The sequence below is a fragment of the Hibiscus syriacus genome, unplaced genomic scaffold (genome assembly GCF_006381635.1).
Source record: "Hibiscus syriacus cultivar Baekdansim isolate YM2019G1 unplaced genomic scaffold, ASM638163v2 tig00110321_pilon, whole genome shotgun sequence".
In the NCBI taxonomy this organism is placed as follows: Eukaryota; Viridiplantae; Streptophyta; class Magnoliopsida; order Malvales; family Malvaceae; genus Hibiscus; species Hibiscus syriacus.
The window spans coordinates 504191-531430 of record NW_024062680.1 but is presented as its reverse complement, the minus strand read 5'-3'; the positions used below and the strand labels follow the sequence as shown (position 1 = coordinate 531430).

At 35.1% G+C, this 27240-nt stretch overlaps 2 protein-coding genes, 1 non-coding gene and 3 pseudogenes across 3 annotated transcripts; 2 read left to right on the top strand and 4 right to left on the bottom strand.

Annotated features, from left to right (window-relative positions):
- Positions 1-1479: 1479 nt before the first annotated feature.
- LOC120117873 lies at positions 1480-3457 on the bottom strand (annotated as a pseudogene).
- A 756-nt stretch (positions 3458-4213) lies between these two features.
- Positions 4214-4287, bottom strand: TRNAR-UCG. The gene has a single exon. It is a non-coding gene; the product is annotated as a tRNA-Arg (tRNA).
- Positions 4288-4660: 373 nt separating this feature from the next.
- Positions 4661-6877, bottom strand: LOC120117551. The gene is made up of 4 exons (XM_039137814.1): positions 6762-6877; positions 5643-5686; positions 5196-5468; positions 4661-4965 (listed from the first exon to the last, which is right to left on the bottom strand). The coding sequence occupies exons 1-4, from the start codon at positions 6817-6819 to the stop codon at positions 4903-4905; spliced, it is 438 nt and encodes a 145-aa protein (XP_038993745.1). The 5' UTR covers positions 6820-6877; the 3' UTR covers positions 4661-4902.
- Positions 6878-10347: 3470 nt separating this feature from the next.
- On the top strand, positions 10348-14080 carry LOC120117599 (annotated as a pseudogene).
- Positions 14081-15099: 1019 nt separating this feature from the next.
- On the top strand, positions 15100-21169 carry LOC120117560 (protein S-acyltransferase 24-like). The gene is made up of 13 exons (XM_039137820.1): positions 15100-15396; positions 15663-15803; positions 16105-16217; positions 16638-16717; positions 16859-17019; positions 18114-18252; positions 18494-18593; positions 19026-19083; positions 19255-19332; positions 19426-19524; positions 19797-19875; positions 19980-20128; positions 20837-21169. The coding sequence occupies exons 1-13, from the start codon at positions 15100-15102 to the stop codon at positions 21167-21169; spliced, it is 1827 nt and encodes a 608-aa protein (XP_038993751.1).
- Positions 21170-21696: 527 nt separating this feature from the next.
- On the bottom strand, positions 21697-24823 carry LOC120117598 (annotated as a pseudogene).
- Between the last annotated feature and the right edge of the window lie 2417 nt (positions 24824-27240).

Genomic DNA, 27240 nt, shown 5'->3' with positions numbered 1-27240 from the left:
GGGTGTGTGGCGCTTGTGAGTGCAATTAGAGGCACTACAAATTTGGGGAGTTGAAGAAGTTGAGTAGGCTTGGTAATTTCAAGCCAAGGTGGAGATTTGTTAGATTTGTCTAGAAATTAAGTTGACAAGTTGGAAATTTCATCTTGGTTGGTGCCCAACTTATTGGAAATTTCATCTTGGTTGGTGGCTAAACTTTGAACATGTGAATTTCATATTTGGTGGCTAACTTGTACACATTGGAAAATTCTTTGGTAGGTGGCCAAATTTTGAACATATTGTTCTTGAAACTCAACTATAAATAGGCCTAAGTATTTCCATTAGAAATCATCCCAAAAACAAGTTCTCTCTTCCTCTTGTATTTTTCATTCTCCCACTTTGAGAATTCCAAAGAATTCCATTTTGTAATATTGGCGATATAGAAGTTATCATCCGGTGTGGTGTCCGAAGTAGACGATATTCTCGTCGAACCTCATAAATTTGGTGTGTTCTCTCCTTTATTGTTTTTTATTCGGTTCTTTTCCATTGTGTTTCAATATTCAATAGTTTGACAGGTTTATTCGCTGTGCAACCTTTGGTGGTTTTAATCTTGACATTTTAGGTCAATTTTAAAACTACGTTCGTGTGAGAAATAACCCGTTTTCCCCAACAACCTGGACTGAGTGTCTTCCTTTTTCCCCTCGCCTTCCAATCATCGACCCACCCGTCAACTATTACGACGTCTTTATCCTACAAATTGTCAGTGTGCCTTCGAATCTTCGTTTGCCATCTTTCAGAGGCAAAACGAAGTATTTGGACAATGTGGAGTTCCCCACATATATTCTAAAATGTAAAATTTGAATATCTGCCACTAATCATCTGTATTCAACAAAAATACTTTATATATTCATTTATTTTTAAACACCAACGATCCGACAACAATCTCCTTTTGAACTAAATGTGTGTCCACTCTATTTTTCCTAAACAAATTATATTATTCGTCATAAAACTATAATCCTATTTTTATTTTGATCACTAGATAAAAAAGTTTGATTAAAGCATGAACGTTTGAAAAAATTATTAATCAAATCATCGATCGTTATATTGATAACTATGACGAGGAGCCTCGTTTCTATTCGTATAATAACAAAATACATGAAGGAAATGATGTTGATTTAAACATCTTTACCCAATTATTTCTTATAGAAAAGTTTCTATTTCTTTAAGCAAGAGGTATTTTCCCTCAAACTTGGAAGCAAGCTTGAACAAACTTCATTCCAAGTTTACCAGACTTTAAAAAAAATAGAACAACTTTTAACAGAAAATGCCATTTTTCAAGTAGGACCAACATCACAACTTACAACAATTCAACTTTGAAATTAATCTAACCAACGGCCAGATTTTAAAACATCTGAGCACAAAGAATGACCCTGTACAATAATGCTTAGCTTTACATAGTTTAGTGGAGGAACGAATCTCGGTTACATTTGGAAGATGTTTAGATGTGATATATATATGTTACACAAGGTTTGTGATTGATGATGTCAAGACATAAGGAACATTGGCAAGAGGCCCTCTTTGGAAGGCAAGCTGATGGATATCCTTTATGGTATTGAATACTGCCTCTGATTGTGCTAGTTTTAGAGCATTCTCCGACACCTCTTCAGCTCATCTGTTCTTGTGCTGAACCATCAGGCCACGATTCTAGCCGTTGCCTTCGGACTCCGGGTGAAAACCCCGGCTCCGTTGTCGACGACATATGGTACATTTCCCTTTTCCTGCAACCACCAAAACAATAAGCCATTGAAGCCAACTCAAAAAGAATGCGGTCAAAAGTTGTGTTATTGAACCTGTCCTGGAATGTAGTCGTTGAGAACAATAGTAAGCCCCCTGATCAAAGCCTCTGCAATGGTGCCTGGACCGGCCTGTAATTCAAGAAGATAAGATCAATCTATGCATGTAGGTGGAGTTTAAATTGAAATTTCATGAACCTACTTTTGTAATTATGCAATCACAAGCTCCCATCCATTTCTCCATCTGAGTCTCAAAACCTCTTACCTATAGTGTCAAAGAGTACAACTTATGTTACTCGGAGACGAGGGTATGTATCCGGCACAGTAAGTCGAATCAAGACGAAATTACCTTCACCGGGATCTTCCATTCCTCTGTTTCCAATGTAGAGGCATGGCCTTTGTTTCGGCCACATATGATGATTAATTGTCCTATAGGTTTCTTTTGAACTCTATCATACAATGATTTGCCAAGAGCTTTTGCTGTTTCCTTAACAGGACCCATTCCTTTACCCCTCCCATTAGCAGCACAACAGGCAAATCTGGATCCATCTCGAGCTCTTTTCTCAAGTCATCCTACAAAAACCAGAAAACCCCATCAAATCAAACCAGTCAAATAGATGATATATCAAGTATTGTATGCTGCTAGGATCACTCACCTTGGAAAGAACAGCTCGTGCAAAAGAGGGCCGAATTGGCAGACCGAAAACCTGAACCTGTGACTCTTAAAGCCCATCACACAGTGCTCTCTTAGAGGGCAGTAACATCTATCAACCCCAGGATGAAACCTAACCATTGATTCCAATTTGTTTAACATATCGATAAGGATTTGCTATTAAAGAACTCAAAAAGGTCTTTGTTTGTCAAAATTACCATGTGGGATGGCAGGAGTTTAGGTCTGTTTACAGTGACAAAAACTACTTTCTTTTGAAGGCCTTGCATTTAAGAACCCAGAGAGGAATGTGTTGCATTAATGGGATGAACACTAATGATAATGTCTGGCTTGTACTCCATTAGGCCAGCTCTACTTCCCTTCAATTAACAAAATAAGAGTCAGTAATATTGACCTAACATGGATTCTTTCAATTGAGCTATAGATGGAAATGATTACTTGGCATAATAAGCAGAAATGGCAGCAAGATAGAACTATGTACCCATCTAGGAGAGGTACTGTGAAAGGCAACTTTCCAGAGTTGTACATGTTTCACCATGAACTTGTAGGACCTCTCCATGTCATTCAATGGGCACCCTGTGTATTCTTTCCAAACATCTTTCACAAAAATCTGAAGAAAAAAAACATTCATCACCAAAGAAATAGAGACAAAAAAAACAAACGATTTGCAGGCAAGGAAAGTACCTGGTAATCATCGCCGAATTCAATGCGAAAAGCGTCCCTGATGGCCTCGGCCGAAGCTCGATGGCCGCCGCCGGTGTCACTCATGAGAATTAACACGTTTTTTGTTCTTTCAGCACCCATTTGCATCAACGGCACGGTGCCGAACCCGTCATAATCCTCGAATTCATCGTCATTCTCGTAAGAACACCGCCTCAGGTGGCTTATGCTGCCGCTCGAAGACTTCCCGTAAACAGTCTGCCATACTTTCTCTGTTATCGAAGCAACCTTGTTGGACGATGAAGATACATTCGTCATCGTCGCCATGGTAACTCGAAAGATAACAAGAAAGTACAAGGACCGAAAAACGGGGCGGTCAATGGATTTTTTTTTACAAGGAAAATCTGGTGGCAGTTGAAGGTTTTAATGGCGGTGGTTTATGAGTTGGCAAAACGTGGAAGTATTAATAAAGGGGAAATTCTAAGAAAAGGTAATTAATTTAAGGTGGAAATTACTCTAAGTGTATTAATCACTAATCAGGTGTTAAGACAATTATTGGTTAAAATTTTGAGGTATCTTCCATGTTTGATCATTTGGCATGTGAGGTTCTAAGATTAATTTGTAATCGTTAGATGGATAATTTGTTTATGAATATTTGAATTTTATCAAATATTATCTTGTAATTATCAAAGAATAAATTTTCATTATGTTCCTATTCCATGCTTTCTAAAAATAACTTTTGATTTGAAAGTTTATTTAGTTATATTGGTTTTGTTTAATAATTAGAAATAAAATTGATTTTATATTTCAATAATTATAAAATTAATTTATCTAGTAAGATTTATTTTAATAATTTGTATTAATGGCCACATGTGAAATAGAAAAGAAAAGAGAAAATAAAAATAAAAATTTATAAATTGGATATAGATATATGGAAAAAAATAGATAATAAGATCTTCAACATCTTATAGACATAACGATTTGAGTTTATTGTCAATTTAGGAAGTGTGTCAAGTTATACATACATTGCTTGACTTTAAATGTTGGAGTAAAAATATGATTAACAATTATCATTACGATTTATCATGAAAAGCACAATCCTTTAAAAGAAAACCGACCACAGTGGGAGTCGAACCCACGACCTTTTGATCCGAAGTCAAACGCGCTAATCCACTGCGCTATGCGGTCATCACATTTAACAGATTCAAGTGTTTTATAATTAATAATAAATATGCACCCATATTCTTTAATTAACCATGCTTATTCGATCAGTTTGATTAATTTAAGGTTTATGCCGGGTGAACATTGCAAAGATTATGCCAAAAAAGTTTTAAAATATACCTAAAGCAAATGGCCACTTAATAAAATCTATACCGTTGCTCTATGCTTACCAAGGTCCAAGTAAATAGGGTACAGGATGAGCATTTTCAAGCTCTAATAGCTGCCAACTGGCTGTAACATTAGCAATACATTTGCGCATGGTTTAAAGATCCTAATCTGTAAACTTCAGCTTAGAATATGCCTTAAATTACGTAAATATTTCTACAATCACTTCTTTTCACTAGAAGAATCAACTTAGTGATGGTGAAGCTGAACATAACGGACACCGTGGGTCGTGCCTCTCCTCGAAGCTTGTTCTCCCTTCCAAACAATCTGTATGGTATACGTGGCCACAAACTAGAACTGCCACAGCAGAAAATTCTCCGGAAGCTGGCATATTTCCCAGAAAATAAGGTTTCCTTCTTAAATGCTTTTGACATACGCTACAAACCGCCTTCACCGTGTCCGGTGATACTGCATCCATCACCAATGTACTAGACCTAATTCTTTCTGGCCTGCTAAAGCCAAATGCTTTTTCCCTACCATCTGCAAAAAATTCGTGAACTGAAGTCAATGGCTGAGGCCGAATAAAAAAAGAATGAGCATGACTCAGTTTGAAGGTTAAATAATAATCCAATTCTTTAATTTTATGAATAAACACGAGTTCCTAAAATCTGCTGAGAGTTTCCTGATGTAATGATCTAGATGAGATAAAAACGATTTTCCCGATGCTAATATGCATGTTAATATTGTAGGGGTGAAACAAAGATACATACATCCTGCACAGTGTCCTGACTCGGGTTTGTATTGAGCAAACTTGAAGGATAATCTCTCATCATGTAAAGGACTAAAGAGCCACGTGAAGTTGATGGATTTGAAAGGCTGCTGGAGTTTCTGCGCGAGTAGTGATGACCATAGTAATGGCGTGACCTTTTTAATAATACCGAATGCCCAAGATCGTAATGGTGATGAGCAACAGAAGTGTTGGAATTAAGTAGCTTCACAGAACTATCTCCAACATCAATGCCAGCATCCAAATTCATCAAATGCTATAAAAGAAAGCAAGGAGGGGCAGAAATCAATGAAAAAATACAGACTATTCAATTGACAAATAGATGAACTGAAGCATAAAAAAAGATATCTCAGAACTATAAATTAAAAAACAAAGAAAAAACACCGGAGAAATAATGGTTTTCATAAATGAACGAGGAAAAGTGCAAAACCTCCTTGGGTAATAATGCTGTCCCCGACAAGCACGACTTCTCCTCTGCAATATGCAATAAATGGTACGATGATTATTCACACTTGATAGTTTACATTTAAATAAGGGAGAACACTTGGCTATTTTAGATTATTAAGCTGAAAATAAGTCAAATCTAGCCAATGTTGCTTTGACTTTTCAAATTCTTAAGTAACTATATCCGACATATTCTTGGACACGGATATGATCCTTTAAGTACCTCTCAAATATATGAAAAACATAGAAAAAATTGAACACACTTGTGTCGGATGCATGCACTTACCCAACACTCGCACCTGAGTTTGAGTAACATAACATCTAACCACATCAAGGTAACAGAACTCCGTTAAACCAAAAATAAGGATAAGTACATAAAAGAATGTAAACGAGTGATACCAACAAATGGTACACTTCAAAGACAAGTAAGAAGGAGACAGAAAAAGAAAAAATTATTGCAGTTTCCTTATAAACAGGTGAGGTGATCAACTAAATATCCAAGGCCTAAAGGTTGAAGAAAATCAAATCAAGGCTCACTTGGCAATGATAGAATTTGGTGAACCTTTAAGGAGGATGTTCAAGCACAATAGTTTGATACATTCAACAGTCTTAAGTTTCATAACGGTAAGCAGGCCGATATGATCTAATTGCAATATGGTACAGTCATGAAACAAAATGGCAAAGAAACAAAACTCAGCTGAAAACCCATAAATTTACAAAATAATCCATCTACTGAAGAGAAAAAAAAACATCAATAGCAAGCATTCGCATTACATTAACATACAATAGTAGCTTCAGTTTTCCATTCAAGAAATCGAAACAAAGAAGCATGGAATTTTAAGTACTCCACTTGTGAACAAAATGACCAAGATTAAATAAAGAGATTTATAAAAAAAAAATTGTAACAAACCTGAAAACCCCATTTCCATCTATTGAACTGAAAACAAATTAAAGAAACTAAAATAAAAAGAGGGGATTTTACTTATTTTCTCAATAATCATAGCACTGAATTCTTACAAAATCGACCGATATTATTCATTTATTATCTCTTCCACACACAAAAATGGTTTGTTGAAACAATATAAATAGGGAAATAGAATCATACCCAAAGAAGAAGGAAAGTCAAGATTATCGAGTGGGGAACTTCTCTTCTTCTTTCCCATTGTAATGAATAGAAACGAGGGAAAAAAACAAAATACAGTAAATTATCCAAAATTAAAAGACAAAAGAGTTTCTCTTTTGGAGAGCAACATTCAATGACTAAGAAAACAATAACCCCAAAATTTTAATTTCTGTAGGTATTTCTATTCTTTTTTTTTTCAGATAATAGTAAAAAAAAAGGAACTGTAACATGAGTGTGATTCCTAGATTAAAGAGAAGAGCACACACAGAGAGCAATTTAGGAATTTCCTTTAGCTCGCAGGTGAAAGTAGAAATGTAAGTGCAACTATGCAAGACTGAGAAGACATCGGGTTTCCATTTTTACCCGTCCGATAGGTGCCCATTGCCATTGGACTTTGGGTAAATACGGCCCAAATATCGTATAGGACACAAAATATTTACTGTAATTTATTTCTTCTCGATGTCGGATGTTACACGATGATTCAATAAAATATTTAATGATGATAAGAAATTGAATCGTAGAGTCAAAGAATCTTGAAAATGGAATGATGTATTGATAAACTAAAAGATCAATATAAATATCTCTGTTTGAAAATCGGATCGGACGATCGATTCAATCGGTTTAATCGAGAATCGTTGTTTGTCGATTCAATCTAAACCGGTTGAATCTATTAGTGAACCGGCCAGAACTGTTGAACCATTCGAACCGGACCGGCTAAAAATCGAAAAACCGGGAAAATGGGATTTTTTTTTAAAAAAAAATTAAACCAACGTCGTTTGTTAAACTAGCCAAGTCGAACTCGAGTATTGCTGAGCTCGACTCGAACTTGAAAACTTTAAAAGTAAGCTCAACTCAACTCAAATTCACAAGCTAAAAATTATCAAGTTCAACTCAAACTCAAAATATAATATTGAAACTTGAACTCAAAAAGGCTTGAACTCAAAAAAAAATTAGAAGCTCGATTGAAGCCTAAAATTCGAGCTTGATTAAGTGAAAGAATAGTTCACTCAATGCTCACCAAAAGACTCATGATTTTGAATGTCAAATTACCTCTATTATTTATAGAAGTTAATTGTGATGTGCTTCTATGTTTCTTAGTAATGTGATATTGTTTTGTTCTCATATTTTTATTCTTTAGACTTTTGGGATGCTCTTCTATGTTTCTTAGCCATGTGGGATTGTTTTTTAAAAAAAAAATTAAACCAAACAATATCATTTTGTTATGCTTTTTTTAACCTCAAATTTATTTTTTAATTATAGTTATATAATTATATTTATTATTTAATATGATTTACCTTAAATATTATGTTGTAGTTAATTTGAATCATTTTGTTTTACTTAATTTTATGGTTTTTAACTTATATATGTTATGACTTGCTTTGAATATGACTTGTGATATAAAAAATTATTTTTTATTAAATATTTTTGGTATTTTTATTTAATTTTTTAAATAATTATGACGTGTCTGGTTCTTTCGACCGGTCGGATAGATTCGACCGGTTGAACCAATAAACCGATAGCATGACTGGTTCGCTAACGGATCCGGTTCTGAAAACCATTATAAATATATAAGGTATTGAATCCACACCATTACTCTTTAAAGGTAATTCTCAAGCAACACTTAAATGACTTTTTCCATATTAAAAAACATTAATTTATTCATATAATTTTATAGTTTTTTTTAAATTATATTTTTATGATGTTATTTCACTCTTACCAAAAAAATTGATTTAGTGAAATGAATATTTGTTTAAAAGGTTCTTAATTATTTAATAGAAATATTTAAATATATTTATTGACGTCATGCTTAAATCCAAAATGTTAAAGATTAACAATTATTCATGAACTATTGAGATCACTTCATATGTTAATACAGTTAAAATAAGTAAAGTTTATATGTTTTTTGATGAATAATATTCTTTTATCCGTTTAATTTCATTCATATTTAAGATAGGCATAATTTTTACTATATTTTTATTTCTTAAACACATAAAATACAATTTTATTAAAATCTTCAATAAGAAGAAATAAATTTAATAATTGTTATAAAAAAATCTCAAATCTCTAACTAAATTTGTAATAACTCATTTACATAGTTCTTTTTAAAGACAATGTTACTACTTATTTGTGTGATCCTTAATATAAGCAAACCTTCTTTTTTGTGATTCTATATATGAGCAAACATATTACTCACGTGAACCTTCAAAGATGTGAATGTAAGATACATGCAAACTTTCATATATACGTAACGCACCCCATAAACAATTATGTGTCGATCGCTTATTATCATGTGAATATATATATGTAACATCATCATTGGTCACATGTTGACACCCTTGATCTCTTAGTCTAAACCCTCAACCTTTATGACATCTATTCGATATCAACGACATGATAACTCCTAAATATCTCATATCAAAGGCCTTATAAATATTCCTTTCATGAAGAGCAAGAGACATATCCACAAAACCACCATCTCTAAAGGCAACTAGAATCATCACCAAAATTATTATCTTATAACTTTTTATTTAGTGGCATAACTTGATGATAGAGTTTAGAGGATGAACTTAAAAAAATTAAAAATAGAGGTTAAAATTAATTTTTTTGAAGGGTTCTATTAAACAATCTTTCAAAAAAAAAAGATATAACTAAAAATTTTAAATTTTTGAGAGACTTAATGAGAATTTTTTAAAATTATGGGAAGAATTTAATTAAAAACATTCAAAAAATTTAAAAATTAATATGAATTTCAAAAAATTATGTGAGACCAAATTATATATTTTAAAAGTTTTAAAAGTTTAAATCATAAATTTTTAATTTTTTTAGGGGGCATGTCTCTCTCTAGTCTACGTTTTCTTCTTTATTCTCCATCACTCAACAGATAATAGTTAACTGAATAAACTTATTTTGCTCTGTTTCACGTCAGAAAGCACCAACCGACTCATCACCAATCCATCATGTCCATAATCAACAACAAAAGGTTACAGAAAAATGGGGACATTTGATGCATTTTACTTTCCCTCGTTTTTGTTTTAAATTAATATTATTAATCAAATTCATTTTTTTTCATGCATTTTCTATTTTTCTATTATTGGTGATAAGTAATGTCCAAATTTAGGTGGAACTTAAATTAATCGACGACCTTGGAAAATTAAATATTATCAACTTCACCCATTTGCAATTTGCAATTTTATAAACTTTATTTAATGTTGTGATATAAATAAAATAATATTTTGAGAGTATCGACTAATGTTGAATATCATGCAATAAAGTTATATATATTTTTATATACATGAAAATATAATTAATACATTCGACTATAAAATAATATTTTAATAGGAAAAAAATCCTATGTTTAATGTGGATATGGTGCTTCCCAGAATTTTTGGAGAAAAAAGCATCCTTTTTTATGTAATAAATTCTATTTTTATATAAAATAATAAAATAAAAAAGACAATTGTCATTTTCACAGTTTAATGTCTCCCACCATATTCGTCCCGCTTTCCCAACTCAAACAGATATGCTTATCTTACAATAATAAGACAAATCTTTGTTTTCACGCTTTCTTTTTTAATTTACACTGCAAGCTTTTCTGTATATAATCCCTCATTCGGTTCTCGTTTTCCTCACTGGCAAAGTCTGTTCTTTCTCGTTACTCGTAGCTTGCATTTCGCTTCGTTAATATGGCTATGGGAGCTTGGATTTTGCCAGATCTTGGAGTCCAGATCCTAATCCCGGTTTGCGCGGTGATTGGGATTGCCTTTTCTCTAGTACAATGGGTGCTAGTTTCCAGGGTGAAGCTTTCTCCGAGTCCAGAGTCGGTCAACAACGGTTCGGCTGCGAAAAACGGGTACTCCGATTACCTCATTGAAGAAGAAGAAGGTCTCAATGACCACGGCGTTGTTCTTAAATGTGCTGAAATTCAAAACGCCATCTCTGAAGGTTGTTGCTCTTTTCACTTTTTTCTTAAAGTCTTCTCTGATCTATGTTCTTTGAAAATGGTATATTTAGCTTCTTTTTTCCCTTAAGAAATGAATTTGATGTTGGATTTTCATGAGCTTTTTTGGGCGTCTGAGTTACTTAACCGAAGTGTTTTTTTATTTAGAAAAGGAGATTTGTTGTTGTTCTTGTGATACATTTTGGTTTTTACGTTCTTAAAGTTTAGATCTTTTGTTTCTCATTTTATCAAAAGAATGTTTAGTTGGTGGAGTTTTTGGTTTGTCGGCACTCCGTTTCTTCATGTTTTCCTATGTTAAAGTATTACTATTGTAAAAATAAATAAATTGTCGGTTATTTATCTTAAATGAATTGATGCTTCCTGGATTGGATTGTTATTGTTTCTATATACCATTTTAGTTAACGTGAACCTGAACCTGAATTAGATATTCTAGTCTTACTTTATATGGGGCCTGAATTAAGTTTACAGTGGTCAAGCTCTTCAATTTGTTTACTCTGAAAGACTTTCCGAGTTACCTAATTTTGGATTTGAGTTTACAGGGGCAACCTCGTTTCTTTTCACCGAGTACCAGTATGTTGGCATTTTCATGGTTGCTTTTGCAATCTTGATTTTCCTTTTCCTTGGCTCGGTTGAGGGTTTCAGTTCAAAAGCCAGCCTTGCACGTATGACAAATCAAAGATTTGCAAGCCTGCTCTTGCCACTGCTGCATTCAGCACCATATCTTTCTTGCTCGGTGCCGTCACTTCAGTTGTTTCTGGATTTCTTGGGATGAAAATTGCTACCTATGCAAATGCTAGAACCACCCTTGAGGCAAGAAAGGGAGTTGGAAAGGCATTTATAACTGCGTTTAGATCTGGTGCTGTCATGGGCTTTCTTCTTGCTGCAAATGGCCTTTATGTGCTTTACATTACCATCAACTTGTTCAAGCTCTATTACGGTGATGACTGGAGTGGTCTTTTTGAGGCAATCACTGGTTATGGGCTCGGAGGTTCATCCATGGCTCTTTTTGGCAGAGTTGGTGGAGGAATCCACACCAAAGCTGCTGATGTGGGTGCTGATCTTGTGGGCAAGGTGGAACGGACATTCCCGAGGATGACCCTAGAAACCCTGCTGTAAGTAATATCTGTGAAAATGTTCTAGCATCCTGAAATTGGAAAAGTGAGTGTTAGTGTTTCCTTTTGGATTGTCACCGAATTGTTTCCATGTTTTCAGGTAATCGCTGATAACGTTGGGGATAATGTTGGTGATATAGCTGGAATGGGATTTGATCTTTTCGGGTCCTATGCCGAATCATCTTGTGCTGCACTTGTTGTTGCTTAAATATCTTCTTTTGGCATCAATCATGAATTGACTCCAATGTTATATCCTTCATCATCAGTTCTGTAGGTATTGTTGTTTGTTTGATCACAACATTATTCGCAACTGATTTATTTGAGATCAAGGCTGTAAAGGAAATTGAGCCAGCATTGAAGAGGCAACTCATCATCTCCACCATTCTCATGACCATTGGAATTGGGATTGTTAGTTGGGTAGCTCTTCCATCTTCCTTCACCATTTTCAATTTTGGAGACCAGAAAGCTGTGAAGAATTGGTAAGCCCTTTCTTTCATAAAAAAAATTTCAAAAGTTTTGCTCGACTAGAATGAGTGTGTAACAATGAGTTTCTTCTGCAGGCAACTATTCTTGTGCGTTGCTGTTGGTCTTTGGGCTGGCCTAATTATTGGTTTCGTAACCGAGTACTACACTAGCAATGCATACAGGTAGAAGTCTTGATGGCATTATTTTTTCTCCTTGATCGTCCTTTCTCTCATCATTGATTTTAAGAACATTCTTTATTTTCTTCTGCAGCCCTGTACAAGATGTTGCTGATTCCTGCAGGACTGGAGCTGCAACTAATGTTATTTTTGGCCTTGCATTGGGTTACAAGTCTTGCATTATTCCCATTTTTGCTATCGCTGTCAGTATTTTCGTTAGTTTTAGCTTTGCTTCTATGTATGGCATTGCTGTTGCTGCCCTCGGAATGCTAAGCACCATAGCTACTGGGTTGGCTATCGATGCATATGGTCCCATAAGCGATAACGCTGGAGGCATTGCTGAGATGGCTGGCATGAGCCACAGAATACGTCTTCTTTTATGTTGGTTTGACATAACGAGTTTGAACGCAGGTTTTGATTGGCACTGATGTTGCCTTGATCTAGTGAAGCAGGTTGGCCATTTTTTTTTCCAAACTACTTTCATTTGAGCATGCTGCATTTCTTTTGAGGGGTTTAACATTGGTTCAGCAGCCCTGGTTTCCCTTTCTCTCTTTGGTGCCTTTGTGAGCCGCGCTGCCATCTCAATGGTTGATGTATTGACCCCTAAAGTTTTTATCGGTTTGCTTGTTGGGGCAATGCTTCCTTATTGGTTCTCTGCTATGACCATGAAGAGTGTGCGAAGTGCAGCTCTGAAGATGGTCGAAGAAGTGCGCAGACAGTTCAACTCAATCCCTGGTCTCATGGAAGGCACTGCTAAGCCTGACTAGGCTACCTGTGTAAAGATCTCGACCGACGACTCCATCAAAGAAATGATCCCCCCGGGTGCTCTTGTTATTCTCACACCCCTTGTTGGGATCTTTTTCGGCGTGGAAACTCTCTCAGGTGTCCTTGCAGGGAGTGTGCGAAGTGCAGCTCTGAAGATGGTCGAAGAAGTGCGCACAGTTCAACTCAATCCCTGGTCTCATGGAAGGCACTGCTAAGCCTGACTAGGCTACCTGTGTAAAGATCTCGACCGACGACTCCATCAAAGAAATGATCCCCCCGGGTGCTCTTGTTATTCTCACACCCCTTGTTGGGATCTTTTTCGGCGTGGAAACTCTCTCAGGTGTCCTTGCAGGGTCCCTTGTCTCCGGTGTCCAGGTAATGTTAAATTCAAACACATTGCCTGAGATGTTTCCTACCGACAGTTTGTCATAACTGCCGTTTCGGTCTTGGTAATATTGCAGATTGCTATTTCTGCATCCAACACCGGGGGTGCTTGGGATAACGCCAAGAAGTATATTGAGGTATCTCCGATTTTTCTTATTTGATTTTCTATGATCCAGTCTTATGAAAAGTAATATCTATCTATTGATGCTCATGATTTTATGATGAAATGTAGGCTGGTGCTTCACCACATGCAAAATCCCTCGGCCCCAAAGGCTCAGATCCACACAAGGCAGCTGTTATCGGTGACACCATCGGGGACCCTCTAAAGGATACATCCGGCCCATCACTGAACATCCTCATCAAGCTAATGGCAGTCGAATCACTTGTCTTCGCTCCCTTCTTTGCCACACACGGTGGACTGCTTTTTAAGATATTTTAAGAGGACACAGCTGCTAATGGTCCAACCATTGCAGACATCCTTTTGAAGTATATTTAGTTGGTAGAACATTTTGCTCTTGAAATGGTCAAATCGGCAATGAAAATTTTTACTTTTTCTTCTATAAAATATGTTTCTTGTCATTTCCCAACTTTGTTTTCTCGCTTCGATATACATAATTTCGGAGTAATAATAATTATGAGTTAATTGCATAGGAGGTCTTTAAACTTTCACCTCATTCTAAATTAGTCTCTAAGCTTTAAAATATTTTATTTTAACCCTCAAACTATTAAAATCATTCTAATCGAGTCCTTTCATTTTTTTGGGTTAGATGTGGGTGACGACTGACGACACACGCATTAAGTTTTTTTTATAAAATAACTTAAAACAACTTTAATTACGTCTATTTTAAGTAATTTCAACAAGATTTGAGTTCAGTAGTATCAAATTTTAGTTGAATTATCTCATTCTCTAAAATATGTCTAATTAAAGGATAACACGTGTTATTAGTTGATTGGGACAATTATCGTCAACAACTTCTACTGGAAAAGTACAAAAAATAGAGAAGGATTTAATTGGAATGATGTTAATTGTTTGAGGACCAAAATAAAATATTTTGAAGTTAAGGGACATTTAAAATAGAGGTCATATTCTGGAAACCTTCTATGCAATTAACCCAATAATCATGATGATTAAACACGCAAATGAATTTGGAATAAAAATATTTTAAATTAAATATAAAAAATTTTAAATTTAAATATAATTAAAAATGTAAATGTTCGTTAATTTCTAAAATAGTAAAACACATTTCTAAATTTATTGAATCAAACTCGACCTTTAAACTCGTATATATTTATAGCGTCTTCTAATTCCAAACTTGATCAGGAAAACTTGATTCAACCCGGAGTTGTCGACAGCTACACCAAGCACACCGGAGTTGTCGACATTTTGATGATCAAATTAAAATTAAGAAAGTTAAAAAAAAAACCGTTTTAGTTATTTTTTAATCGTTGGTTTTAAAGATATGTCGTCGGAGATCGAGGTGGTGGAAGAGGTTCAGCCATTGAAACAATCGGGTGCCGTTTTAACGAATGGAATTGTATATGGGCAACCGTATGATGGGGTTGTTGGTGATCATAATTATTACGAGAGCTTGAGGACCGATATATATAGCGCTGCTGCTTATGGGGATTTGGAGACGCTTCAGAGGCTGGTTGAACACGAGGGTTGCTCTGTTTCCGTGCCTGATGCCCTTGGTTACTACGCCCTCCAGTGGGCCGCTTTGAATAATAGAACTGCCGTTGCCCATTATATCATTGAGGTTCTTTTTCTCTATTTTTTTTCTTTTGAGGTTGTTTGATGGATTTTCTGGATCGTCATTCTTTGTTAGAGTTGGAAGCATTTCATTTTAAATGTTTGAGTGTATTGGGATTTGGTGTCTGATATAATGGGGATGCTGAACTGGATTTTCGGAATGCATGCTCTTGCGAATTGAAAATAAATGCTATTGACGTGTTGGGTTTGAAGTTTTGATTTGGATTGAATTCGATTAAACTGAGTATTTTCCGGGTTTTCGTGATTTGCTAGCATGGTGGAGATGTTAATGCGAAAGATTACAGTGGGCAGACGGCCTTGCATTGGAGTGCAGTACGAGGTGCAATACAAGTTGCTGAGGTTTTACTCCAAGAGGGTGCTCGGGTGGATGCTGCAGACATCTATGGCTACCGGGTTAGTTTTTCTTCCATCCGGTTGAATTTAATGATGTTGTAACTACTTTTTATAAAACGTGAAATATGACATGTATGGCACCAGATTTTAAGACTCTGACCATATTAGGCAGCAAGATGTGTTATCTGCATCAAATGGGTTTCAACTTCTTAGGTTAATGCTAAAAAATATTCTTATATGTTTTTTGTTTTACAAGACAATCGTGGGATAATAATCAAACAGTTGAGTTGCTGTATTTCTTGATTTTATTTCAACCTCCAGGTGAAAACATTCTTATTTATTTTATTTTAATTTTCTGCAGATAACACATGTTGCTACACAATATGGTCAAACTGCTTTTCTCTATTATGTTGTTTCAAAATGGAATGCTGACCCTGATGTTCCTGATAATGAGGGACGGAGCCCTTTGCACTGGTACACGTGGAGTTCTACATACACCTTACACTTATTCACTTGAAATTTTGTTTTTGGTACTGGAAAATTGTTTGATGCACTTGCTGGTAAATAAGACTGCTTTCAGTTGGTGATTTTGTGATGTCTTGTGATGATGGTAATAACTAATAAGCTCCTGCATAGTCTTTACTTTGTGAATCTGAAGTTACAATCAGAATTTAACCTACTTGTGTAATTTTTATTGTTGCTGTTTTCATTCTGGAGGTGTCAAATAGTTTTGTTTGTTTGTGTTATTTTACCAAGTTTAACAAGTTTGCTTACATATTTTGATTACTTCATTTTATTTTGTTTACCTAGAATTGGTTGATTGTAGTAATGAAGTTTACAAGTGCTAGCTTTATTATTTTTATTCTGACTTCCTTTCAATATGGGCAACACTAGGGCTGCTTATAAAGGTTTTGTTGACTGCTTACGTCTTCTTTTATTTCTCGATGCACATAGAAGACGTCAAGACAAAGAAGGTAATTTTCTAAATCTCAGATTGAAAGTGCCATTTCTAGGGAATTTCCTCCGGATAATCTAGCCTAAACATTTTGTACTTGCGAATTATAAGACTGCATGCAAAATTTTGCTTAGTTAACCTTGATTTATCTTTATATCAGGTTGCACCCCTCTTCATTGGGCAGCTATTAAGGGTAATCTAGAAGCTTGCACAATCTTACTTCAGGCTAGCAAGGAGGGCTTGGGAGTCACTGATAATTCTGGCCTTACACCTGCACAGCTTGCTTCTGAAAAGAATAACAAAAAAGTTGCATTTTTACTTGTAGGTTCAATACCATTTTAACCTGGCTAATGATTGTTCTTTGATGAATAATCGTTATGTATTTTATTTATTTTTATTTTCATTCTTACACAGTTTAAGCGGCAAAAGTGGTTGAATAATGCAATGGAAAAAAAATTCTTCACATAGTGCAGTTGAACAATTATTTGCTTAAGTAGGGTGATTGCTACAGTGACCACCATAGGTTTCCAGGAGCACATGATGACCTCCATAGGTCTCCAGAAGTACTTGGCGACCTATGGAGTACTTGGCGACCTATGGAGCACTTGGCGACCTATGGAGCTGCAACAGCGAGGGAAGAGAGAAGAGTTGCTGCAACAGAGGAGGCTTTGTCGCAAGGAGCACTTGGCGACCTATGGAGCACTTGGCGACCTATGAAGCATTTGGTGACCAATGAGGTCACTGTAGCAAACACCCCAGTTCAATAAATAATTTGGTTAGAGCCCTAAATGGGGATTTTTTCCCCAACGCCCTACATGGGTGAGGAAGCCCAGTTTAAGCTCTTTGTTGCTAGTGTTGACTCATGAGTGCCTTAGGCTGAATGAAAGGCTTATCTTGCTTCATCTTCTGCCCACATAGAGATTGACGGGTTAATTACTGATAAGAACACCAAAAAGAAAGGGAAAAAATAACAATCATTACATAAAGGAGAAAATTGTATTATTTGTCCATTTTAATTTGTTCGGAGCAGCTTGGAATGATGATGCCATTTGCATACACAAACCCAAAATGTTCTTCCCCTTGTTTATGCTGCAACCAGGTTTATGGAGCTGGGAGTTCTCAAATAACTATTATTTTTGTTGTTGGATAGCTTAACCTTTTACCTTTCGTTGTATAGACTTAACATGATCGCACATTTGAAAATTTTGTGCCTTCACTATGAGAAATATTTAGAGGCAATTATAATTGATTTTGATTGGTCTTGTTAATTGTCTCATAAAAATCTGAAAAATTTCCCTAGAGGTGGCTTAATTAGTCTCCTAGATGCTCTCTTTTAATTGTGAAGATGATAACTTATGAAATCAACCAATTTATGCCCCAACTTATTTGTGTTTCTTAAACACCCAACTCTGCAGGGAAATGCTAGAAGGTTACACGAAAATCGCCGTGATGGGAACTGCAGCCTTGGACAACTTTCTAAGTTAGGATTTGCACCAATTCTTCTCAGCCTTAACTTGCTACTTCTGGGGGCCTATATTCAGTCTGTCATAATGGGTGTGTCTCTTGATCTCTTCAAGACTATGTTGCTCCAACTCTTCTTCTTGATGTACCCTTTCTGACATATTCGGGCATGGTTATGGGTATTTGACCCTCCAAATAAATAGAAAAAAATGAACATATTGCATATATACCTGAGTCCAAGTAACATATATTCATGAGAGTTAATTGTTCCATCAAGACTGTACCTGTCTCTCTTCATTACCTATTTATTTGTGACTTTGGACTTCCATTGCAGCATCAAATCTGCCCAAGTTGACTGCTCGATTTGCCTTTCTGGCATGGTTGGGTGTTTTCCTAGATTCTGCTAGTTTGGTTTGGTTTTATAGGTGTAGCAGGTATATTCTTTGACTGTGGACTTTTTTTCCATTCAAAAGTCTTTTAGGTTATTATGACACTGAATAAAGCTTTTTGGTGAGTTTCAGACTATAGAGATGTAAATGGAAACAATTGTTTTTGGAATCATTTTATGGTTGTAGTCAAAATGACTGACATATGTCTTATGGTACATTTTAGCGTGTGTGTTTTCTTCATGCACCTAATTTTCAAGTATTAGCAATCATATTCTTGGTTTTTTCCCATGCTTCTTTATGTCGCAAGAGGGGGAGGGGTATGGGGTGGTTTACTGTGAACGTGAGTAGTTATCGCAAGAAGTGGCATGTTGACTTGTATTCCTAGATTTACAAGGCCAGTGCCAACTGATCTAAAAGATAATACAGGGTACATCATTCTAAGTGAAGTGCATTTTGCCATTCCTTTCTCCTCTGCAGCAAGGATCCCGGTTTCATCAAGAGGAATGTCCATGATCATCAAGATATGAAAGATGATGTGCGTCCAGATTTCCTTATTAAGCTTAACTGGTTTTTGTTTGATGTTAATCTTTTACCTTTCTGAAATTTGATTACTGTCGTTATATATTTTGTTTCGTCAAATCTTGTACATATCGTGTTTTAAATGATTGATACAGTTTCTCACTCATTTATTCTTTATTTCTGCTAGGAACCTTTATTGAAGATTGAGGTAAATAATCCTGCTTTGCTAGCTGGAAATTGGTCTCAGCTTTGTACAACATGCAAGGTGCTTGCCAGTTCTATCATTTATTGTCCATCTGTTATTCGTTCGATAATTTCCTCTTTCTCTGATTGTTTTGTTATTTTATTATATCATCAGATTGTCAGGCCTCTTCGTGCCAAACACTGCTCCATTTGTGATCGTTGTGTCGAGCAATTTGACCATCATTGCCCTTGGGTAGCAAATTGTGTTGGCAAGGTGCTTTGTTTTCCACTGTTATTATTTTAATACTTTCTTTTGTTACATGTTTAACATTCTGTACTTCAATTATACAATCAAATTAAGGGGTTGAATGCTCGTATACTTTGACTTTTATCTTCAAAGATATAGAAAATTGGGTGAAGTGCGATTGGGTGTTGGTTACAATAATGCTCACAGGTTGAATTTCCCAAGTGGAAATAGAATAATATTTAATTATGATGAAGTCATGGTATCTGTTAATTAATTTCATTTGGTATCTCGTGATGCAGAAAAACAAATGGGAATTTTTTGTTTTCATTGTTTTAGAAGTTTCAGCGATGTCGATTACTGGTGGAGTCGCTATGACAAGTATGCCTTTTATTCGAATTCCAAGTTCAAACTATTTTCCAGTGTAACCATAGTAATCTTTTTCCTCCTTGAATGTCCAATGATTGCGTTCTTGTCATATTTAGGAATCTTGACGGATCCAATGGCTCCATCCGCCTTTTCACCATTGTTGAACCATGCTCGTACTCATCATATTGGTGCATTATCATTTTTGATTGCGGATGTTCTCCTCTTATTTGGAGCGGCAGCATTAACTATTTCACAGGCTTTTCAGGTATGCTTGATATTTCGTGACGTTTAGTTGTCTGTTTCTTGTTGGAATTACTTTCTATTGTTCCGATCTTGGCCTCAATCGAAAAATAGTATCAGCTTCTTGATGCTCTTTTAGATTAGTCCGACGCTCACACTGCTGAGTTTTGGGGAGTAAATTGCTCATCGTAAACTAGATTATTATGTCCAGTGACATCACAAGTGCAAGTTTAAGCTGCTGCTTCACCATAAATCTTAATCAAACTGCAACAGGAGTTTATTAGTGATTATGGATTGAGTGAATGTGTCTGTGCCTGCATTGAAAGGTATCGTTTAAAATGATCGTCTACCCTTTCCATGCCAATATGTATAATGAAGGCATTGTTTACCCCCAAGGGTTGAAATCTCAAGCCAACCTTCTGTCACATCATTTTCCCCCCAACATAATGTGGACTTCTGTCAGTACGCATGCTTACGCCGTTTCGTGTTTTGTTTGTTCCGACTATTCTTCTTTAAGTATTTATGTCCAACACGTGTCGGACATATATCTGGACATGGTAGGGGATGAAAACCTCTTAAGGGCCTTTCAAATACATAGATAGAAAATTTGAACATACATGGGTCCGACACTTACATTTGGTACCTTCTGTCTCCGATGTGTTGCTTACAGTTTAAGTTCTAGATAATTTTGCATATCTAACTCCCTTCTGTTGAACATGAACAATTACTACAGATATCTCGGAATATAACAACAAATGAAATGGCAAATATCATGCACTATAGTTACCTCAGGGGTGCTGATGGTCAATTTAGAAATCCCTATGATCATGGATGCTGGAAAAACTGTTCCGATTTTCTGATCAACGGCTACCATGAAGATGTGCCGGTTACTGAAGATTCAGTAGATTCCAAAGGAACTGGGTTGATACTAATGTCAATGGAACCGAACATGCATAACGACGATTTGCATGCTCCAGCGAACGGAAATGGCCATGTTATACATGTTAATTCTAGCAACACCAATGCACATCATGGCCTTGTTCATTCATTGCACTGCAGCCATTAACCATAGGCCGTGGCAAAGTGGAAAGCTGAGAACGAGCCTTTGGTATCGGATCTTGGTCGTGGATGGAGAAGCATCCGTACCACCGCAACTTTGCAATATATACATCCGGTTAAGTTCAAACTGATTATGTACATTGGATTATACAAGCTTACGTACATCCGGCTCCAGATTTTGTCGGTCACTCATCCTTTTTGTTATTTGTTTATGGGTGCCAAAGTCTTCCGAATTTTCGCTTTTTTTTCAATGGTTTTACAATCTGGGGTGCTTGAAAGTAATCCATTTGGGGTTGATGTAAAGTATGGAACGATGTAAATAGTCTCACTAAATTATTTTTTATTGAAATAATAGTTATTTTATTTTTTTATGAAATATATTGATTAGTTTGAATGATTGATAAAGTGGAAGCGAAAGCTGAAAAACAAATCAACAATCCTCAATCAATTATTCCAACAAACACACTCGAACCAATCCAGTAAAAGAACATCTGTCTTCTAAATTTCTTAATAAAAAATAAATAAGATATCAGATTCAGAAACTTGCACCTATAAATAACAAATTGATATGTTTAAAGCAAATATCAAATCTGTCAAATTATTACAATAATGGATTCACTGTGTATGTATATTTTTCTGCTTCTTTGAGGAAGGAAGCTGATGAAGGCAAAAGCAGAAACCGACTAGCAAAAATGAAATCCCTGCTGCTGCTGCTGCTTCGTGTCGTCCCCGAACTTCTATGGATAATTTTGAACCTATTTCTTGACAAAGGGAATTGATCAAACACTATTAAGAACTGTAACAGTCTCTACTTTGAATCTGAAAGTTCGAGGCTGATGCTTGATCTGAATGAAAAATAGAAAGAAAAACCTGCAGAGGAGACGGCCTGGAATTATTCCTGGCAATGAATGCTTAAAACGAATTGCATATGGTTTTCTCAGAACATGGTAATCGAGGTGAATAAACATGTAATTCAAAGTGACAGGCCAATAAAAGTGCATGTGATAATATTCATATTTTTTTCAGAGGTGAATTGCATCAAAATGTTCTGACAGGAGTGTGGTTTATTCTAAAGAATCAATCAGCTTACCTAAAAAAATTAGGACTACATAGATCTCACTTCAAGTAATAAGATGCACTTATACATGCTTCCATCCATGTGTTTCCCCGGAAATCTCACACAAAACAATATGCAACTCATGCAAGCTCCAATGCATGATAAATTTTTGAAACTCGCCGTCGAAGTAATGGCTCTAGTCGGAATGATGAAAACTTGCTCTGCCATTTTTTAGCTTCATACATCTCATTCCATGCCTGTATTATCTCGTCAATCTTAAACCCTAAACCTGCAACGACAGAAAGATGAGTTATGCTTCTATGATATATACAGATGTTATATGCTGATGCAAAGTTGTGAATTTCAAGCAGTAAGTTACCTTCCACTGCATTGTTATTTGAACAATGGTTCTTTACCATAACAGCTATATCCGTAGGAGAAGCTCCGGCATGTTCGAATTTCTCAACACCCACTTCCAAACATTCTTGCCAGACTGGTAGCCCTAGTTTGAATTCCATGATTGAACGTTCATAAAGTATGGTACCCCATAAAAGGTTTATTTGAGCACTCATGTTGACAGCCTGCTCAGCAGCCTCATCTGCTGATATATCTTTGAATAAACCATCCAATCCAATTTTCTGCATCTGGTTTTGTTCCTTCTTCGGTTCGGAAAGCTCACGAAGGCATTGCACTTTTAACTCCTCCCACAGAAGCATGCCCTTTTCCATATTTTCCTCGGCATTGTTATAAAGTTGCAGCACTTTCTCAGAAGGCCAAGTTTCGAGATCAACATTGTTACCAATTGCATAATACCAAGAAAGTTTTGCCTGCTCAAATTGTTGTTGCCCTAGAGCTAAATGAGCTTCATAGAAATCGGGTTTGGTTCTCAGGGCTTCCTCATACCTCTTTCCTGCTTTGGTATATTCCAATTGTGCCCACTCATAGGTAGTTTTGATCTGCTGGAGTACAGATTCTCTTGAGCCATCATCCGTGGTGTATACCCTCTTCCTTGCCCTGGACATATGAACATTTCCCCAGTTGAACAATGCCAATGTTGTCAACTCTTGAAATTTCTCAGCCGCCCTGCTGAAAAGGTCCTGGGCCTCCTCACTTGTAACTGTGTCCTCCATGGCCTCGGAATATTCCTTCATACCAAGTTCATGAAGATTCAAATATGCATCTGAATCAAAGCCGACATAGTTCTTGAACAAATGGCCGAACTCGATTATCCAGTCCTCTATGCAACATAAATCTTTTCTTGCTTCCTTAACTGTTTTGGCATCCCCATTGTCAACTGCCTTACCTTGTTTTACATCAAGATTGTGAACTTCCTCACGCTTGAATCTCTCAAAGAATGGATCCTGCTCAGAATTGACTTCTACAATGTACAGCCTCGGGGAACCCAGTGACACTGCCGATATTTCGGCCAATCTCAGATCTTCATCACTGGTGATTGTGACTAAATCGCCTTCTTCATCTCTGTATTTGATAAGAACTGCTCTCGAGCTAGGAAACCGATCATGAATAACTTCCCATAGTTGCAGAAGGCTGCAATTAAGTGGCAATCGAGCGCACCTTATATCTTCTCCGAAGATCAACTTCACAGTCTTCTTCGGTTCTTCTTCCATTTTATTGCTGATTACCTCCTCTACAACCAGTTTAACCTCAGCCTTCTTTTCATCTTTGCTTTTGTCAACCTTCTTCCCTGAACTTGGTCCACAGCATTGTTGTCTTCAACTTTATCGATCTTCTTCTTGTTCTTCTTCTTGGCTTTCTCTTTGACAAATTTTGAAGATTGCGAAGCACTTGGAGGTTCAACAACTTTCGGAGGCAATTCAATCACTGTGTCGTTCACCAGTAACCCTTTTTTCCCGAGTGCATTTCGTACTCTTTCCAAAATCTCTATCGCCATGATATTATTTGGCTCCATGTTGTGAACCGTATTGACATCTCTGAAAGCTAATTCAAACCGATTCAAAGCCTCGTAACACCTAGCCCTCTTCAGCAGGGCCTTAGTATTCTTAGGCATTACCTCCAAAGCCAAATTACATTGGTGGATTGCCCTGGGGTACTCGCTCAATCCCATCTGCATATAACATGCAGCCATATTGCTCCGAAGATGGCATACATCAACGTGATTCTTCGGAAGCAAATTGAGGGCCTTTTCGAATTTCAACATTGCTCCTTCATGATCCCTCCTCTGAAACAGTTTTTTCCCTTCTTCCTCCAATTCCTGAGACATGGAAATGAAAATCGCCATGTCCGAATTATGCGGTTTCGAACTGTTATCTCCGACTTTGCTATGCGTCACATTACTATAAACTGCTTTTCCTGTTTGCTTCTTATTCTTTACACTGTTCTTCCCCATTGCAAATCCAATAATTTCTCAAATATATTTTTTTAAACAAAGAGCCCTAAACCCTTTACCTAATTACGAAAAAAACCACTACCCCTTGAACTAAAGCCACACAATCACCAGAAAGTGAAAATTGGTTTTTCCCTTAGCTCACCCGGAAAATGAAAAAAAAAAATGTATCCCCTCCAAACCAGGAATTATCACTCCTCGAACAAAGAAAAAAAATCCCAATTCAGAGAGAAACAAAACAATCCCCAAATCCTAAACTTAAGCTAAAAAGATAAAACCTTCAAGAAAAAGAAAAGGATAAATTCAAGGCAGAGGAGATGGACTTATCTGGGAAATGAACTGAACGAGGTATAGAAAATTTCCTGAAAAAACTCAAAAAGAGGGAACTTTTCAATTAGAGAATCCCTTTGGAACCGAAAGAAAAACAGATCAGCCAACCTCTCTCTGTTTTGTTTTATATTAGCGGAATGCACATTAATAATTTAATCTTGTTTTATTGTTAAAATTTCAGGAAAAATACAATGGACCCTTTTTCAGTTTTTGTTTTGGGTAAAGTACACACATAGGTCCTTAAACTAGAATCAATCATTTTGGTCACTGAACTTTTAAAAATCCTATAATGATCTTTACATTTATCAAATAATTATTAAATAATCATTAAAATTTATTAAATTGCTAAAAAATAGTCATGGAATTTATCAAAATTTTACAAGTATTATAACATTATAGTGATCATTTTGTAATAGTTTGATTAATTAAATTATCATTGAGTAATTTTAAAATTTTAGTGATTAAAATAATCATTTGATCAAAATTTATGGACCTCTAACATATTTAAACTTTTTTTTTCACTGGGACTCCAAGTTTATTGGGGTCAAAGCCAAATTGTTTTGGTATCATAGGCAGATGAATTGTTCTGAGCTTAAAAGTAATTATTTAGTACTCCGTTTTCTTTCTCTCTAGTACACATATCATGATTATCATTCTTTTAATATAAAACCAATGATTAAATACTTAATGTTGATATTAGGTGATAATATCATCATAGTGTCATGATAATCCTAAATATTTTGTAGCCAATCACATTTAGAGGAGGTAAGTATTCATTTAAATCAAGTACAAAAATTGTATTAGTTTCGTTGACGAGTATTCTTTTATGATTCAAATTTTGTTTGAATTTTTTAATTGAGTAAAAAAATTTGAGTTAGTCGCATTGACGAGTTTTATTTTATGATTCAAATTGTAATTTGAGTCAAGTTAAGTTGTTGGAAATTCTCTTTAGGTTGAATTGGAATTATATTATGATATTATGGTGCATATTGGTTATAATTTAAATGATTTTCTTTAACCATTTAAGATATATATTCACATGTATAAACAAGATTCATAATGTATATATCAAATATCATCTAAAATTATAAAATATATTTATAATATTATTTAAAAAATAAGGGATTAATATATATATATATATATATATATATATATATTCACATGTATAAACAAGATTCGTAATGTATATATTAAATATATTCTAAAATTATGAAATATATTTATAATATTATTTTTAAAATAAGGAATTTTGAGTTTGAAGGTATGATATAAATGGGAGCATAAAAGAGTTAAGAAATTAATAGCAATAAAGAATTTATAAAAATATTACAGTTGTAACCAGATTGAATAAATTTCAAATTTGAAGGGCTAAATGCAAATTAGGAAATTTGTTGTCAAAACTAAAAACCAAAGTTACATACGTATTCTATAGTGGTATAGGAGTATTTACTTCAAACTTAATTTTAATTAGACTTAAAACGAAGTATAGATTAAAGAAATAAAAAAAATCATGTATAATCAAGAGATTAAATTTAAAAAAAATTGAAGTTGCATATATATTTTACAATGGTTTAAGAGCACATAAATCAAATTTGATCAAAAGTAAAATTAAAATAAAAGATAAATTTAATAAATAAGAAAATTAAGAACTAAATAAAAAATTAATTAAATTACCTAACTAAAAGAGTGAACGACGTTATTTCAAAATCTAATCTTTTAAATTAATAAAATTTGAACTCTAAAAATTAATTCACTAATTAAATTATTTTAAGTAATATTTTTTTTTTAAATGATTCAAATTTAATTCTCTCTAATATCATTTGATTCATGTCACGCCTGATTTTGAGTTTGCGAGAGGGATGATTGGGAATTAAATTTGGGTATATGAGATTTTGGGTCGTTTAATTTACGTATTCCATATAAATTAGTCTAAGAAAAACCATTGCTTAACTTGAAAGGAAGGAAGGTTGGTCAGAAACCACTTATTTACAAAAATTAAATCAAAATAAGATTGGATATCCTTAAACACCAAAATAGAGAGAAGTGCTCATGTTTCTATGAGAAAAATAATGGGTAAAGTACATAAATGGTCCTACGACCATATGATACTATTTTATTGAGTCTCTTAAGCATTAAAAGTTATAAAATGGTCCCCTGGCCATAGAACATTGTTTTATTGAATCCCGACTATTAAAAGCTACAAAATAGTCACTCGATTATTCATATGTTCTAAACTCGTCCTTATTCGTTAAAAAATTGAAGACCATCTAAGTTGGATTTTAACCTATTAACTAGCATTTGATAAAATTTGATTCCATAACTA